A 17938-nucleotide genomic window follows, 5' to 3' on the forward strand; every position below is an offset into this window, starting at 1 on the left:
AGAATGGGGATAATTGGATCTGTGAGCTTTCAGCGGCACAGAAAATCTGCTGTGCTTTTCTTCCGCTTTTTGTGCGTGCATTTAGTAAGATCCCCAGAAGAACTGAACAACATTTTCTGAATGTGCCGCAATCATGGCTGTTGCTCCCTGAGGATGCTGGGAGATACAGAATCACTTTATTTCCTGCTAGGAGGATTTATTCTAACTGACTCGCCTTGAACTGTTAAGTTATTGAAATATCTAGGTCTAGATACACACACACACACACACACACACACACACACACACACACACACACACTTCTTAGTCCTTAGATATCAACTCTGCCTTGTCCACACACATCAGTCATCTTCTTTCTATCAAAATATCAGGCTTTGGAGAACAAAGAGAAATTATTCTCTTTGTCAAGCTTTTAGAGATTTGCTGAATTCACAACCTGTCATTGTCTCTCTCCCTCTCTCCAGAGAAACGTTGAGAGAGGATATGAAAGGGGTTTGGGGTGGGAAGGAGAATGAAGGAGATGCAGCTGAGGAAGCAATTATATCTGGGCACAATGAGCCTCCGGAAGAAGAACAGGCTCCCTTTGCCAGCAATGGCTAGCAAGCTCTTCCACAGCCACCTGCTCCCCTCCATCCTGAGGGCCTTGCCTGGCGCTTTTGGCGAAGGAGAATTTCCCACCTGCTCATGCCACTGATGCTCACCAGCACCTCTCTGTTGGCTCCATTCTCCCTCTCTTTGTTTTGAGGGTTGGGCCACTAGATGAGGCTCCGTCCATTTTGTTTAAGGCAAGAGCGGGGAGTGAGGGCCACATTCCTTTCTGGGCAGGGCTTTGTGCAAGCGATAGGCGGGGCAAGAGTATAAACAGGTGGCGCTATGAATGTCAATTTTACATTTGTATACAGTGGTACCTCGGGTTAAGTACTTAATTCGTTCAGGAGGCCCGTACTTAACCTGAAACTGTTCTTAACCTGAAGCACCACTTTAGCTAATGGGGCCTCCTGCTGCCGCCGCACCGCCGGAGCACGATTTCTGTTCTCATCCTGAAGCAAAGTTCTTAACCTGAAGCAATATTTCTGGGTTAGCGGAGTCTGTAACCTGAAGCATATGTAACCAGCATCGCCAGAGCACAAAGACATACATACCCCTCAAGTGTCCTGATAAAACCGGGACATCCCAGTTTTTTTGTGGCACGGCGGCCATTTTGGGCGCCACAATTACACCCTGAAAAAAAGCACTTTTTTGGGGGGGTGATCTTGCACAGTGCCCCAAATGCATTTTGTTGGTTTTTTTTTGTAACCAAATGCTGCAATCCGCACGGGGACCTTACGGTGAAAGGCAGGTAAGAAATCCAATCAATCAATGAAGGAAATATGGATTACCATGGTACTGCATCCAGCAAAACAGGCAGATAAGTACGTGATCCCGTCTGCCCCACAGACCGGAGTGAAGGAATCAGTTTGGCATTTACAGTTGTTATTGCAGGCGGAATATGGTGCCAGGATGGACGATGGTCCTGATCTGGAAGAAAGTGGGTGGGGGGTAAGGGGAGGGCAGCAGTTGGTCAGAAGGAAGTGTGACTCCGAAGCATTTCTTTCCTAGTGAACCTTTCCTCGCCAAAAGTTACACCCAGGCCATATTCACACCAAAATTTTAAGCAGTGCTATTTTTCTAGAGAAAGACATGTTGAAACTCACCATGGTGCCCACCTGAGAGGTGGAGGAACTGAGTTCAGGTGAGTTTCAGCTGGAAAAAGGCCTCACTTTTAAGGCCCCTCCCTGAAAAGGATCCTGTGAGGTGTAGTTTGTTAAGGGTGCCAAGACCCCTATTCCCCTCCCAGAGCTGCAATTTGCAGAATTTCCCATGAAGAGGGACTGATTGTTAAACCACTCTGGAAACTGTAGGTCAGGGTGTGTGTGTGTGTGAGGAAATAAGGGTCTCTTCACAACACTCAGCCCCCTTCACAAACTACACTTCCCAGAACTCTTTGGGGGAAGCATCATTGTGCATGGTATGACACCATGGAATTATGGTCTCAGACTCTTCCTTGGCTACTGATTGTATGGAAGACAACAAAGAGAACAGAAGGAGCTTAAGGTCCCAAAGGTTAGGGATAGTCATACTGATCAGTCAGAGACAGATTTAGGGCAGGTTGACTGGTTCCCCCTCACAGAATGCCGGGGCCAAGTGAGTGCCTTCCGGCTGGTGTGAGGGCTCTGACAGGGTCCAAAACCCAGCTTTGGGAAGGAGTAGGGAAGGCTCTAGATTCCTCATGCCTCCTTTCCAAAGCCTGGCTTTGGGACGCAAGGGCTGGCTGTGTGTGTGTGTCAAATTTTGGACTCGCACAGGGCACCATATTACCAAGGTCTACATCAGCAGCCATCTTGTCTCTTAATTGGGACAGGTGCATGCTGAGAAATCCAGGAGCAGCTAAAGGCTCTGTTGGAAGCCAGCCCAAAGCCAACCCTACCTGCATCTAGGCTTCATAACTATATGAAATATACTCGGAGTTGAGTGTGAATTTCATGCTTTTTATTCAGCTTGTAGTAGCAATGAATGAAACTTTCCCCAAAATGTCTAGCTATATGTACGTTATTTACACGGTGGGCCCTGCGTGATTGGCTAATTCCGGGCTGCTCCTGTAGGCCAATCAGGTTGCGGATTCACTTCCTCCAGAAACCTGATTGGCTGCTCCTGTAGGCCAATCAGATCGCTGATTCACTTCCACCTGGAGCTGGATTGGGTGGCTCCTGCGGACTAATCAGACTGCTGCATTCTGGATCGTCTTGTTCTAGGATTCAGCTCAGTACATAACACCATACCTTCAGGATTGCTGAAGGAAACCGCACCCCACTAGATTAGACCTCTCTAGTTAAGATGGCCAAATGAAAGAATTCCAGCAGAGATTCTGCTCTTAAAGGTGCCAGGCCACCAAGGCTGGGACCCTTCCTCTCATCCTCAAGTAGCAGCTCAGTCATAACCTGACCTATTGGATGCAGCCCTTACTTCCAGGTCGGTGGGACTTTTTAACATCCGGACCAGTCACAGGGGCGTATCCATCAGGTAACCCAAAACTTCTGATGGGCAGCGGGTTGGCCATGGAGGAATAAATCCCAGGAGCATTTCTGGCTCAAAGTCCGCTTCACGGGGCATACTCACTTGTTTCCATAGGGAACAGTGACCCCGGCCACCGGTCCTGTGTCACAACCCAGGAACAGGAATGAGACGTAGCAGCCCGTGGATACTAGGTTGACCAGCATAGCCATACGGATGGCTCCGAGAGCAGACAGGCTCAGCTTCTTGACTAAGAGGCCGCCCAGGAAGATGCCCAGACATGCACAGGGAATAGCTGTCATACCTGCACAAAGAGAAAAAGGGGTTCATAGCTTCCATTTCAATTTGCCTCAGTCCCTGCGCATGCAGGTGTGGAAAACCTACTTCCTGAAACATTAGGAACCCTTAGAAAAACAAAAACAAGGCACTTACAGTGGTACCTTAGTTGTCAAACAGCTTAGTTGGCGAATAAACTGGCTCCCGAATGTTGCAAACCTGGAAGTGAGTGTTCTGGTCTGCGAACATTTTTGGAAGCCAAAAGTCCGACACAGCTTACGCGGCTTCTGACTGGCGGCAGGAAGCTCCTGCAGCCTATCGGAAGCTGCGCCTTGGTTTTTCAACCATTCCAGGAATCGAACAGACTCCCGGAACAGATTAAGTTCAACAACCAAGGTACCACTGTATTTTTATATATATATATACTTTATATTATTAGAGAGACAATGTGGTGTAGTGGTTAGAGTGTCAGACGTGTGGGGGTTAAATGGGGAGGGTGGGAACTATGAGCTCCTTGGAGAAGAACGTGGGTGAGAAATGTAGGGAAATAAATATAATTTTAAGTTCTTTTGAAAATAAAAAACCAAGTTTCTAGGCCTTAAGGCAAGGGTCAGCAAACTAAGGCCCAGGGGCCAGATGTGGGCCCCCCAGGCATGTAAATCCAGCCCACGGACCCTGCTGCACGCTTGGTCAGTCCCTGTGTGCTGTGGATGCCTCACTGCGCGGGGACTGACTTCCGTGATGATGGCATGGCTTCTGGGTGGGCAGTGACACTGGCGCGGCTTCAGATTGGCTGCAGGAAGCTCCTGCAGCCAATCTGAAGTGCGGACGACTCCGGGCGGGTGGCAATGCTGGTGTGGCTGGTAGGAAATTCCTGCAAGCAATCCAAAGCTGCGGACGGCTCTGCGCAGGCGCTGGCGCGGCTTCGGATTGGCTGCAGGAAGTTCTTGCAGCCAATCCAAAGCCTTGCCCCCCACGTCTGAGGTAAACCCGGTGCGGCCATGGATGGAGAGGCTGGCCCCCCACAAGGTCTGAGGAGAAGTGGACCGCCCCCCTGATGAAAATGTTTGCTGACCCCTGCCTTAAGGATTGGATGATAGGACCGAGATTATGTGAGCAATGCTGAGTGACATTACAGCAACTGAGAGGGTGGAATGGCTTTCATGTGGGTGCCTCCACAGCTTTCAAAACCTTGAGAATCCCCCCATTATTATTATGATGACATTTCTATCCTGATCCTCCTCCACGTTGCTCAAGGTAACATACATAGTTCTCCCCCTCCCTCAATTTTATGCTCACCACAACCCTGTGAGGGAGATTAGTCTGAATAGGGATTTGAACCTTGTACTCCCAGGTTTTGGTCTGACACTCTAACCACTACAACACACTGGCTTTCTGCAAAGTGAATGTGTTCATAACTATTGCAGGTTACAGGGAATTGGTTTTCCTTGCTTTTCACATTGTGGGGAATGGCACAATTCCATGAAAGTGCCGAAAACGCAGAACTCAGAGGTCAGTTTTGTGAGATCCTTGGTTGTCTTTTTTTAAAAAAACAGCAAGATCCCAGACCTTACACTTTTCAGAGATATGCTTGAAAAGCTGGCTGCAAGACTTGCTGAAACCTCTGTAGTCAGACGGGTTGCTGAACAGCATTTCCAGGGCTAAGAGTGTGGCTGAATTGTGGAGAGAAAAATATTAAAAATTGCAGGGTACATTAAGCAAAGTGAGAGCAACCTCATCATTTGGTCTCATGTGCTTAATTTATGCAGGTCTCAAGCTTTGACAATTTCTTGTTTCAGAGGTTGGGTTCCTCTGGCACAAAATTGAAAGGCTAGCACCTGATTAAAGAAACCAGAGTTGATAAATGGCATGAGTTTGGGTCAATTAATTTAATCTGCATATGTATTTGCATATGAATAAAAAGGAACACAAAAAGCATAGCTTACTATGAGAGTTGGTGTGGAAGAATGTTTTGGAAAGGATGGGGTGGGACTGCTTCAAATCCCTGCTCAGCCAAAGAGCTGATGGGATGAAATGGGGGCAGTCCCTAAGCATAGCCTTCCCCACAGGGTTGTTTGGAGTATATTTGAAGGGGCAGCTGTTTTATTTATTTACCTATTCATTCAGTTTATACTCTACTCTTTCTCCTGAAGGAGCCCAGGGTGCCAAACACATCAATAATAAAACTACTTCTTTTTAAGAGCATTTTAAAAAGTTGTTTAAAATAGTCCAAAACAGTTAAAAACATCTTCTCAAACAGTGAGAAGTTGCCAGGAAGTGTTTTCCAGCCATCAAATGACAGGAATTTTCCCCTATTCTTCTTCCTGAAAGTCAGCAATGAGGGAGACAAGTGCACCTCACCAAGGGAGGGCATTCCACAAGTGGGGAACCACCACTGAAAAGGCCCTGGGTCAATACCAACCAGGCAGCCCCAGTTGAATTAGGACTTGTAACTGACAGGCAGCCAGCACAGAGCTTTCAGGATTGGTGGTACATGGTCCCAACAAGTTGCCTTGCTGACCAGCCTAGCAGCCCCATTCTGCAATAACAGCAGCCTCTGGGCCATCTTCAAGGGCAGCCCCATGTACACCGCATTGCAGTAGTCCAGATGGGAGGATACCAAAGCATAAGCAACTGGTGTCAAGCTATCCCAGTCCATTACACATACAATTTATTTAATTTTTCACAGTCCTCTTGACTCAGAGAGAGCCACCTACGTTCTGAACTTGAGTACAGTGGTACCTTGGTTTTCAAACGCCTTGGTACTCAAATGCCTTGGTTCCCAAACGCCAGAAACCCGGAAGTAAGTGTTCCGGTTTTTGAATGTTTTTTGGAAGCCGAACGTCCGGTGCAGCTGTCAGCTATTGTTTCCAGGGTGCCTCCACCAATCAGAAGCTGCGCCTTGGTTTTTGAACATTTCGGAAGTCAAACAGACTTCCAGAACGGATTACGTTTGGTGCTTTTGTTTTTGCTCTTTATTTTGCGTTTTTGTGGCTTTTTCTGTTAATTTGTTTTTGTGACTGTGTGGAACCCAGTTCAGCTACTGATGGATTGATTGTGTGACTGAGGAAATGGATAAAAGCTCCCGATCTAAACAATGACTATCATCAGTGCAGGTAAGGAAAAAAAAAATTAATTTTTATCATATACAATGCTGTCTTATTTATTTTATAGTACAGTACATTGATTATTGCTTTCATTTTATGGATCAATGGTCTCATCAGATAGTAAAATTCATGTTAAATTACTGTTTTAGGCGTTGTTTTTAAAAGTCTGGAACAGATTAATCCATTTTGCATTACTTTCTATGGCAAAGCGCGCCTTGGTTTTGGAACGCTTTGGTTTTGGAACAGATTTCCGGAATGGATTAAGTTTGAGAACCAAGGCAGCACTATTCATACCATAGTGAAAAAGGTTTTGTGAGCATCAACCATCTATGATGGCCATGAGACTGGTCCTGCATGACTTGTGAGCTGCCAAGCTTTTGCTACAAGCCTGGAATAGCAAAGGCAAGGGGTGCATGTGGGCATGGGTGTAAGCAGCACAGCATCTGACACCCCATAATATACCCTGAAAAGAACTATGGCCCAACCAATGGCCTGCTCTGGCTACTCACCCAATAACTGGTTGGCGGACGACGTTGTGAGATTGAATTGCTGCTCCAGGTATTTCCCCAGGAAAGCCGCAAAGCCAGCAACCACGGCGATCTCCATGCACGCTGCAAGGACAATGCAGGTGAAGACCGGATTGGAGAGCAAGTGCTTGGTTACTTTAGGGATCACTGAAGAAGAGAGAAGAGAGGAAAAGGGTCTTTAGAAAGGGGGCTACTTTCTGAGCTTCCCCAGATGCCCTCAAGAAGGTCTTCCCCAGCTTCTAGGCATCTTGGCTCACAATGACCTTGCTGAATAGAGATAATTGGAGTTGTGGTCCAAAACATTTAGAGGATGCCAGGTTATGGAAGGCTGCCTAAAGACATTTTCCCAGCTGTGGGGCAGCTGGTTGTCTGTAAGCAGCTCCCATGTGGCTGGGAGGACACTCCGTGTGACCCAACCACATTGGCAGGGCTCAGTCACACGGGTCTTATGCTGCTAGATCCATGTGACTGAGCCTCGGCACATGTGGTTGGCTTTCCCAAGCCGCAGGTCTATAGTTAACATCCTCTGTCCATGGTCAGAGGCAGTCATGCTTCTGAATACATGTGGCTGGAAACTGCAGGCAGGGAGCATGCTCTTGTGCCTGGGTCCTCCTTGCAGGTTTCCCGTTAGCATTTGGGTGGCCAGTTTGAGAACAGGGTGCTGGACTAGATGACAAGGAGGTCTTCTGGTGTTCCTATGCTCTCATGGAAATGAACTCAAGGCCAGGGTTGGACAGACTTCAGGCTTGTGGGGTGTACAATGGTACCTCTGGATGCGAAGGGGATCCGTTCCAGAGCCCCGTTCACATCCCCGTTCACAACCCGTGTTTGCATGTCTGTGCATGCGCGGTTGCGATTTGCCACTTCTGCATGTGACATCATTTTGACTGCGCATGTGTGAGCGGCAAAACCCAGAAGTAGCGTTCTCCGTTACTTTCGGGTCGCCGCAGTGTGCAACCCGAAAATACTTATCCCGAAGCTACTTCAACCCGAGGTATGACTGTACTATGTTTCCTTTGTTTTTAAACTATGACTCCAAGAACTATTAGCTCAGCCTTCCGCAAAACAGGCACCCATGATGTCGGCTTTCGCCCTCCACAATCAGGCAATGGCTTGACTTGCCACAGGGCGCCTTTTTTTAAAGTCGAGGCATTTTCCATTCTGTGCATTCTTTATTCCGACTTTGAACCAGATTCTTTGTAAGATTCTCATCTTTATTCTTACGACTTTGTATTGATTTAGCCTAATGGCTTTATGCAGCTTTGGCCTGGCTAGCCCCTTTGGGGATGTTCAACAGAAAAATCGACACAAGCAGACATGAGTTCCCTAAGAATACCATTGCCATCCAACCATACCTGGACTGCTTTGAGGCTCATGGGGCCATCTAGGGGCTACAGAGCATATTACACAGGAAATCAATTACTGTATGAGTAGCACTAAACTTCTGGGTGTTTAGATTTGAGGCTTTGGTTCTGCCCCAAATGTTGCACTAACTACTGGGTTTCTGGATAAGGGGTACTTGCCTTTCTCTAAAGCAATCTTTCCCAAACTTGGGTCTCCAGCTGTTTTTGGACAACAACTCCCACCATCCCTGACCCTTGGTCCTGCTAGCTAGGGATGATGGGAGTTGTAGTCCAAAAACAGCTGGAGACCCAAGCCTGGGAAACATTGCTCTAAAAATCAATGACAGGTCATCTATCCAATGGAGGCAAACAGGATTATCTCTTGATGCTTCCAAACTGGGGCTTATTTCTAAGAAGTTAACTGAGGTACCCCAATGGGTTGCTGGTAACAGGTTTTTTGTGTGTGTGCTGCAGAGGTCTGGCCCAGTGGGTCTGATCTTTATTCCTTACCTCATTCTATGGGCCAGTGTGGGCAGGGCCACTCACTTGTCAGTCATCTGATGTCATGATGACAGGTGAGTTGAACCACAGGGGTGGCAGGGAGAGGTCTCCTCTGTTGGCACATCCCCTTCAAGGAAGGCACTCACGAAGCAGGACTGAACTACCTGTGTGGAACTGGTGGGCCCAGTGAACTGAGAAATGAACTCTTGCCAGTTATGTCAGCTGATTGACAGGAGGACATGGTTTGGGGGGAAATGGATGGCCATTTCCTCCCAAACCGTGTCCAGCTGTCAATCAGCTGACATAATCACAGAATTATAGAGTTGGAAGGGACCACGAATATCATCTGGTCTCATCCCCTGCAGTGCAGAAATCTTTTGCCCAACATGGTGCTCGAACCTATGAACCTGAGATTAAGAGTACCATGCTCTATCAACTGAGCTATGTCAGGGCAAACTGGCAGGCTAAAGTTTACTGAATTTCCCCCAGAAAGGGTGAATCCACAGTTAATACTGGCTGGCCTTAGGGCTGGGCAATATCTGGTTTTCAAAATCGCAATATATTACCAGCTAAGCATCATGATATACTGATATATTATGAAATAAGGATGGAACTAAGTAGAGGCAAACAGTGGGGTTGGGTGATAGCTGGATCTGGAAATGTGGAAACCTGAAACTAAGACTGAAAAAAAGAGAAACTGAATTTGACAGATCCAGTCAGCCCTTTGTTGAATATGTCAAGAGTTGCATCCGGTATTACTCCATTCTGCCTATGTGAGTATGTGAAATCCCCATTTTCATTTTCAATTAACCTTCTCTAAGCCCCAACTCTCCCCCCGCAAAGCTCATGCAGGAGTTTCTCTTTGTTTCTAGGAAGGAGAGAAAGACTTTGGTTGCAAAGCGTTTCTTAAGCTAATGAATCAGGCAGAGCCTGTTCTGCTTGGGTGAGTATTTTAATTATTCCAGAGATAACCCCGCTTGAGCAAGATGGAGTGCGCTGAGGTTCTGTGAAGAACCTCGCCTTGCCTTGATACCTGGCAACTAACTCCTCTGCGAGTCCTACATGTGAAAAATCAGGACGTTTGAAAAATTATCTCTCTGAAGTGCAGCTGAAGACTCAGCAGGGCCTGTCTGCGTTGTGCAAATCCCATCCTCTCTCACTCTGCTTTCTGTTTCTTGGGTCTGAAAAACAATTGTCATATCCTCCTGGGTTGACTGCTGTCTCTTTAGATTCTCAAAGTTTTATAATGCAGGAGCAAGAACTGGTGGCAAGACGTGACTATGGGCAAAACAGCCCCTTGGCAAGGAAGGTTTTTAGACTCACCTGCCCCATACCACACTGGCTTAGGATGTATAGACACTAGGTTTTAATGCAGAGAAACATTCAGATATTTGACCCTCCCTGTAGTCAGAAATGGTGCAGCCCAGCAAGACATCACCAGGGGGCTTTTGCTTGTCTAGTTCTAGCCAACCAATTTTTTGGGGGGGCGGGGGATGGAAGACACTGGCTGTTCTGTCATCAAGATAAGCCCAACATCAAGGAGCAGCCGCTTCCTTTGATTTCTCCATCTGCACCTGTGCTTCAAAGGAATCTTTTTTTGCCCCATCACAGATTTTACACTAACCTCACTGCTTGGAAGCTCAAAGCTGACTGTTCCCCTCCACCCCTCTCATTAGACTCAGCAGGGCCAATGCTGGCACCTAGTAACAGTGGGCATGTGCTGGGACCCCCAGGCATCAATAGGGCCCAAAATTAATGCCATCCCCTCCCCCAAAATGTCTCTCCCCCCCCCCGGCCTGGCTCTGTCATTCAGGGCCCCGACAACACTCCAAGCAACACTATATCAGGGAATTGCTGGGAATTAACATGGCAAAAAGGTAAAGGTTAAGGTAAAAGACCCCTGGATGGTTAAGTCCAGTCAAAAGCGACTATGGGGTTGTGGCGCTCATCTCGCTTTTAGGCCGAGGGAGCTGGCATTTGTCCACAGACAGCTTTCCGGGTCGTGTGGCCAGCATGACTAAACTGCTTCTGGCACAATGGGACACCGTGACGGAATCCAGAGTGCACGGAAATGTTGTTTACCTTCCCCCCACAGTTGTACCTATTTATCTACTTGCACTGGAGTGTTTTCAAACTGCTAGGTTGGTTGGACAGCTAGGAGCTGGGACAGAGCAACGGGAGCTCACCCCGTCATGGGGATTTGAACTGCTGACCTTCCGATCGGCAAGCCCAAGAGGCTCTGTGGTTCAGACCACAGCGCCACCCGCATCCCAAGCAACACTATATCAGAGCATTGCTGGGAATTATCCTGGGGGGCAGGCTTGGCCCCCAGGGCTGCTCAGGGTGCAGATGTTACAGTGACTGCTCATCTCTAGTTCCCCAGCAGGGCCCACCAGCAGAGGACGGGAGTCTCCTAGAACCCCCTCATGCTGGCCTCAAACCTCACACTGCTTTGATATGCATTCCTGATATTTCTTTATAGTTCTTCAGCTCGCTGTCTCTTCCAGCAAAGCTCCTAATGACTGCAAGCTCACAGACCTTTTTTATTTTTTTTGTCACAGCACTTTCCCCAAGGAAACCCACGTCCTACCACTGAATTGCAGCAAATGGATTTTCAGTGGATTGCCATTTGCTCCAATTTGGCAGTGAATTTCCCACGGAAAGTGACAGGACAAAAACAACGACAGCAGATGGGCATGGACTTTTTAAGTGTGGACTTGTGCCTGTAAATTGCAGGGCAAAAGGAAGTCTGTGTTCCTCTAGGGAATCTCAGTTTTCAATCTGAGCAAGGGTTAGCTGAGCTCCATTTTTTAAAAAAGCCCTGCTGTACCACACAATAGTCCACTTAAATCTGCAGTCATGGCCGGCTCTACCATGAAGCAGAGTGAGACAGGTGGCTCAGGTGGCAGATATTGAGGGGTGGTAACTGGGTAGAGCTGAGAGCTTGGCTGCTGCATCACATCAGGATCTATTCCAGTATCCTGTTCTCAGGGATGCCTCTAGGAAGCCCCCAAGTAGGACCTGAGGGCATCAGCAAGTCTCCCTACTGGTATTCAGAAGCACGGCTGTCTCCAACAGTGGAGGTTGAACACAGCCTTCTCCTCCATGAATTTGTCCAACCCTCTTTGAAGGCCATCCTAGTTGGTGTCCATCACTGCCTCCTGTGGGAGTGCCATAGTTTTAACTACATGCTGTGCTTCTTTATGTGTCTGTCTTGCGTGTGCATCTGCCAGGCAGCCTGATTGTGTCTCTTCCTTTTGAGCTAGTCTCCTGCCCTCTAGTGCAGCAAGGTGAGAAAGATAAAGGACCCCTGGATGCTTAAGTCCAGTCAAAGGCAACTATGGGGTGTAGCACTCATCTCGCTTTTCAGGCATTTGTCCACAGACAGCTTTCCGGCTCATGTGGCCAGCATGACTAAACCGCTTCTGGAGCAACGGGACACCATGACGGAAAGCAGAGCGCACAGAAACGCCGTTTACCTTCCCGCCACAGCGGTACCTATTTTTCTACTTGCACTGGTGTGATTTCAAACTGCTAGGTTGGCAGGAGCTGGGACAGAGCAACTGGAGCTCATTCCGTCACAGGGATTCGAACCGCCGACCTTCTGATCGGCAAGCCCAAGAGGCTTAGTGGTTTAGTCCACAGCGCCACCCACGTCCCTAGTGCAGTGGAAGATGTGGAAGGGAGATTCAGCAGCCAAAATGCTCAGTATTTGCCCACTGATTCAAGAAAGACGCAACGAAGCACATTGTTAAACTATGGAACTCACTCCCACAAGAGGCAGTGGCTCAAATTCAGGAGTGGGGAACCACCAGCCTGGGGGGCAAACACAGCCCTCCTGACCTCTCGATCCTGCCCTTGCTTTCCTGGATAGAGAGGTCAGAGAAGGGCTTGCAGAAACTAGCCTACTGCTTAAATGTAAAATCTGCATTAATGGCTCCACCCACTGGCCTCTGGCCCCACGCACCATGGCCATGCGGCCCCTGGAAGGTTCCCCATGAAGGAACACGGCCCTCAGGATCCCCCACTTCTGATCTAACCAGTCATTGACCTGTCACCTCCCGCAGATGCCAGGCGAGCTACGAAGGGATAGTGTCACCTCTCAGTTGCTGGAAGCAGGAGACGTCATCTGGGGCTTCCAAGGTGTTTCGCGGGAGGACCCCGTTGCTGGGCTTTGGCCTCTCGTAGTCCCTGTCTGGCAGCATGGCCTGCTCGACCTCTGCCAAGAGTTCTGGCTGGCGGGTCAGGGACTGTGGGAATCCAAACATCGGGAGAGACGAGAAGAAAAGTAAGGCACCGCAGAGCAAGAAGCCCGCCCACCATGCGCCAATCCACCTGGGGTCATCGGGGGTGATGTCCAGCTTACCTGCAAAGGACAGAAAGACAAGGCTGTTGAGGATCATGACTGTAGATAAGAAGGAAACCCCACCAGGGACTGAAGGGGTATGTCATGGGGGTGGTCTACCCCACACAATGGGACCTGGGGCTACCCCAAACCTCAGCCACCATTCATGGAGCACCAGCCCAAGCTCCCTGGAAAAAACACCTGCTCTGCATGCAGAAGGCCTCAAGCTAAGTCTTTGGCATCTGCAGGTGGCCATGTGGCATGGATGCTTTAACTGAGATTCCTGCACCCAAAAGACCAGAAAAGACTGTTTATGTATGAGACAACAGCTGCAAGGATGCTACTAGCCCAAAGATGGAAAGAACCAACAGTTCTGACCAAGGAAGAAGGCAAGCCATACTGCTGGACTATGTGGAAATGGCAAAAGTGACTGGGAGACTCAGGAATCAAGGAGATAGTGACTTTAAAAAAGAATGGGGGAACTTCGGTGACCATTGTAAACAAATAAAAACATTAGCTGGACTTTAAAAATGACTTGTGGGATTGGTGGAAGTCAATGTTTGCTTTTCTTTTTAGTGTTTATATTATTAACTTGTAAGATATGGATGTTTTTGTTTTTTGAATATTGGTTTTTGTGTTTTGTTATTTTTCGATATTTTTCATGTTGCTGTTGTTGTGTGGAAAATACTAATAAAATTTATATTATTAAAAAAATGACTTGTAAAGAAACAATAAATATGGATAATTTAGAAAACTGTGGAGATCGTAGTTTTAGAAAAAATATTTAAGGACCCATGCAGGGGAGGGGGAAGTCGTGAGATTCAGAGGGTCTCAAATATGAATATGGTAAAAGGTTTTTTCTCTTTATTATTTTGATTTTTTTTTGTAAAAACCAATACAATATTTATTTTTAAAAATGAGATTCCTGCATTGCAGGGGGCTGGACTAGATGACCCTTGGGGTCCCTTCCAACTCTACAGTTCTATAATTCTATAGGTAGTATTTGGAATATTCCCTGTCTGAAGCCCAGGACAGACACTGCCAGTCTCTACAGACAATATTGAGCAATATTGGGTCTCCAGCTGTTTTAGACTACAACTCCCATTATCCGTAGCTAGCAAGACCAGTGGTCAGGGATGATGGGAATTGTAGTCCAAAGACAGCTGGAGACCCAAGTTTCGGAAACAGTGAGCTAATGAACCAATGGTCTGACTAGGTATAAGGCAGCTTCCTACACCTCTGTTTTAATCAGTTTTTTCTTCCAATAGCTCAGCTGGTTAGAGCACAGTACTGAAAATGCCAAGGTTGCAGGTTCGATCCTTGTAAGGAACAGCTGCATATTCCTGCACTGCAGGGGGCTGGACTAGATGATCCTCAGAGTTCCTTCCAGCTCTACAATTCCCTGATTCTATGATTCTTCAGAGCCCTGAGGACTGGTATCTTATTATGACATTTGAGGGAAATGCCACAGCTCACATGTTTTGCATGCAGAAGGCCCCAAGTTCATGTTCGAATTCCTGTTCCATGACTGCAGTCATGGGATTTATGTCTACCACATGATGGCGTATATTTTGACTCCACAGAGTGGGAAGTGACGGAGACAGGATGTTTGCGTTACTGTGTTCCGTGAAGTGGGACTACAGTGGTGCCTCGCAAGATGAAATTAATCTGTTCCGCGAGTCTCTTCGTCTTGCGGTTTTTTCGTCTTGCGAAGCACGGCTATTAGCGGCTTAGTGGCTTAGCAGCTATTAGCGGCTATTAACGGCTTAACGGCTTAGCGGCTATTAACGGCTTAGCGGCTTTAAGAAAAAGGAAACAAACTCACAAGAACTCGCAAGACGTTTCGTCTTGCGAAGCAAGCCCATAGGGAAATTCGTCTTGCGGAACGACTCAAAAAACGGAAAACTCTTTCGTCTAGCGAGTTTTTCGTCTTGCGAGGCATTCGTCTTGCGGGCACCACTGTATTGTCCTTTGTTCTTTTTTCTCTTTGCCGTCTGATGCTAGAGAGAGAAGGAGCCATGTTGCAGTGCTCCGTGTGTGTTTATATGTAAATAAAGTAGTTTAGCCAAAATGCTGAGTTGCTGAGGTCTGTCACACATGATGCACAAACTCTGTGGATCCCTAAGTGTGCTGGTGTCGGTTGGCATCGGTCGCTGTGATGTTTGGGCAGAAGAAAGCTTTTGAAGCTCCTGAACGATCGACCAGGAAAGAGGGAACATGCCAGTCAGCCATGTGTCTCTACCAGGGTCCTACTCGTGTGTACACTGAACTCCTGACAGTTCAATCCTCAGCATCTCCAGGTGGGGCTGAAAAAGACTCTGGGTCTGAAAATCTGGAGAGCCACTGCCAAGCAGTGCAGACAGTACTGAGCTAGATAAACCAAGAGAAGTCACCTTCCTATGTTTCTAGGAGCCTAGAATTGTACACCACAACTCGAGGACAGAAATGCTATGGCCACATCTGAGTAGCACCCTGGAGTCTATGTTGCACATGCCACAATCTTTACAAGGACCTTGCATAGTAGGCCAGTATTCTAATTCTCCTACTCCAGGAGGAAAGAATGACTTGAGCCGAGGGCTTCCCTGCTGGCAAAGTGCCGAGTGCCTTGGTGGCGCAAGATAAAACAAAGATCAGAGGGGGAAAACGAGGAGGCAGGTCCTTGCTGCAAGGAGCTTACAATTTGAAATGCAACTGGAATGTGTCTGGAATGTGTCTGTGAATTGCGGCAACGCTTCTGGGCATCAGGGTGTATAACCGCTGCCTTTTGTGTGGCTGGAATGTAGCCTTGATTCGTTGCTCCTCCCACTTTTGCCTTTGGCCCAGCCCACCTGTGGTCCCCCAGATGGTTCCTCAAGAAGGAATGTGGCCCTTTTCTCTTGTCTTAGCCATTGAGCTACACCAGCTGTTATGCCAGTAAGAAAACTTACACATGGTAGTGGTGGTGGGGTGCTAACTACACCTTCCATTAACGTGATTAGCAATATATACTGCTAATATATTAGCAATCACATTGGAGGTTTTTTTTTTAAAAAAAGAAAATAAATTCCAGGCACAAGGGGTTGGGTTTATGGTTATTATGGTCACAGCAAGCTGGGGTGTGTCTAGACATCTATGGAAACTTCAGAAATGCCATTTAAAATGAGGCAGCAAAGCAAGGCAAGGAAGGATGAAAGGATGAGGAAACCAGGTGGAGATGGAGAAACAGTTACTTTATAGCTCCCTCTGCTGGCCACAGGGGTCTCCTTTAAAAAAGAAAATAAATTGCAAGTTGTTCGCAGCCGCATCAGCTGCTCCAGAATAAGCAGCAAAAGCAACTGATATTTTTAAATTGTTTATTTTTGGCAAGCCTCCCAGAACTGCACTGTGAGAACACAAGAAGAGCCCTGCAGGATCAGGGTATAGCCCATCTAATCCCAGCATCCTGTTCTCACAGTGGCCAACCGGTGTTAGAATTCCTGTTCCGTGATTGCAGTCATGGGATTTATGTCTATCACATGATGGCGTATATTTTGACTCCACAGAGTGGGAAGTGACAAAGACAGGATGTTTGTGTTACTGTGTTCCATGAAGTGGGACTATTGTCCTTTGTTCTTTTTCTCTTTGCTGTCTGATGCTAGAGAGAGAAGGAGCCATGTTGCAGTGCTCTCTGTGTGTTTATATGTAAATAAAGTAGATTAGCCAAAATGCTGAGTTGCTGAGGTCTGTCACACATGATGTGCAAACTCTGTGGATCCCTAAATGTGCCGGTGTCGGTTGGCATAGGTCGCTGTGCTGCTTGGGCTGAAGAAAGCTTTTGAAGCTCCTGAATGAAAGACCAGGAGGGAGAGAACATGCCAGTCGGGCATGTGTCTCTGCCAGAGTCCTACTCAAGTGTAGGCTGAACTCCTGACAACCAGATGCCCCCAAAGGAAAACCTGCAAGCAGGACCTGAACACAAGAGCCCTCGCCCCTCCTGAGGTTTCCACCAACTGGGATTCAGAAACGCTATTGCCTCCAGGTATGGAGGCAGAACATAGTCCTCAATGCTGGCAGCCACAAATAGACTCGTCCAGAAGTGAGGCTGTGCCCCTATTGACAGGGGCGTAGGAAGGGGGTCGGGGGGGTCGGTCTGCCCTGGGTGTCACCCTGAGGGAGGGGTTTGACAAAATGGCAGCCGGCCAAGAGCTACACACACTGTAGGGCGGCTGTGGGCGTGTGTGCACCATCGTTATGGGTGCCGCTTGAGCACTGTCCATATGGACGCCGCTCGAACGCTGCCCGTATGGGCGCTCCAGTGGCGCAGTTGGTATCGGCACCGAGCATGTGTCGTTGGTATCAGTGCCGCGCATGCACTGTCTGTATCGGCACTGCGCATGCTCCACTGGGCAGTTTGCCCCGCCCCTTGACACCCCACACCGGGTACCAGAGAGCCTTCCTTTGCCACTGCTTCTTGACAGCCCACCTTAGCCTCTTACTCCCAGTTTGGGAGGGTAGCGAATGTGGTGCCTTCCAGTTTTTGTTGTCACCATGCATTATCTTTGACCATTCTGGCTGAGGGGAGTTGTGGTCTATCCCCATGTGAGAGCATCTTGTTACTCAGCGGAAGAGCATCTGCTTCATGTGCAGAAGGCCCCAGAGTCAATGCTCAACATCTCCAGGTAGGGCTCGGAAAAACTCCCGCTTGAAACCCTGAAGAATGATAGAACTGTAGAGTTGGAAGGGACCCCAAGTCTAGTTTAACCCCTTGAGATGTGGGAATCCCAGCTAAATCCATGACAGGTGACCATACAACCTCTGCTTAAAAGCCTC

General features: G+C 47.9%; 1 protein-coding gene across 1 annotated transcript in view; it reads right to left on the reverse strand.

Moving 5' to 3' along the window:
- The window catches only part of SLCO3A1 (solute carrier organic anion transporter family member 3A1), a 117433-nt gene that overhangs the window by 12114 nt on the left and 87381 nt on the right, over positions 1-17938 (reverse strand). The window contains exons 4-7 of the mRNA XM_081171127.1: positions 12905-13171; positions 6944-7108; positions 3157-3355; positions 1380-1518 (exon numbers count right to left, since the gene is read on the reverse strand). Of these exons, the coding sequence (XP_081027253.1) occupies positions 1380-1518; positions 3157-3355; positions 6944-7108; positions 12905-13171 (770 nt within the window). The remainder of the gene's footprint in view (positions 1-1379; positions 1519-3156; positions 3356-6943; positions 7109-12904; positions 13172-17938) is intronic.

Source organism: Podarcis bocagei, assembly GCF_964188305.1.
Source record: "Podarcis bocagei genome assembly, chromosome: 14".
NCBI classification, from domain to species: domain Eukaryota; kingdom Metazoa; phylum Chordata; class Lepidosauria; order Squamata; family Lacertidae; genus Podarcis; species Podarcis bocagei.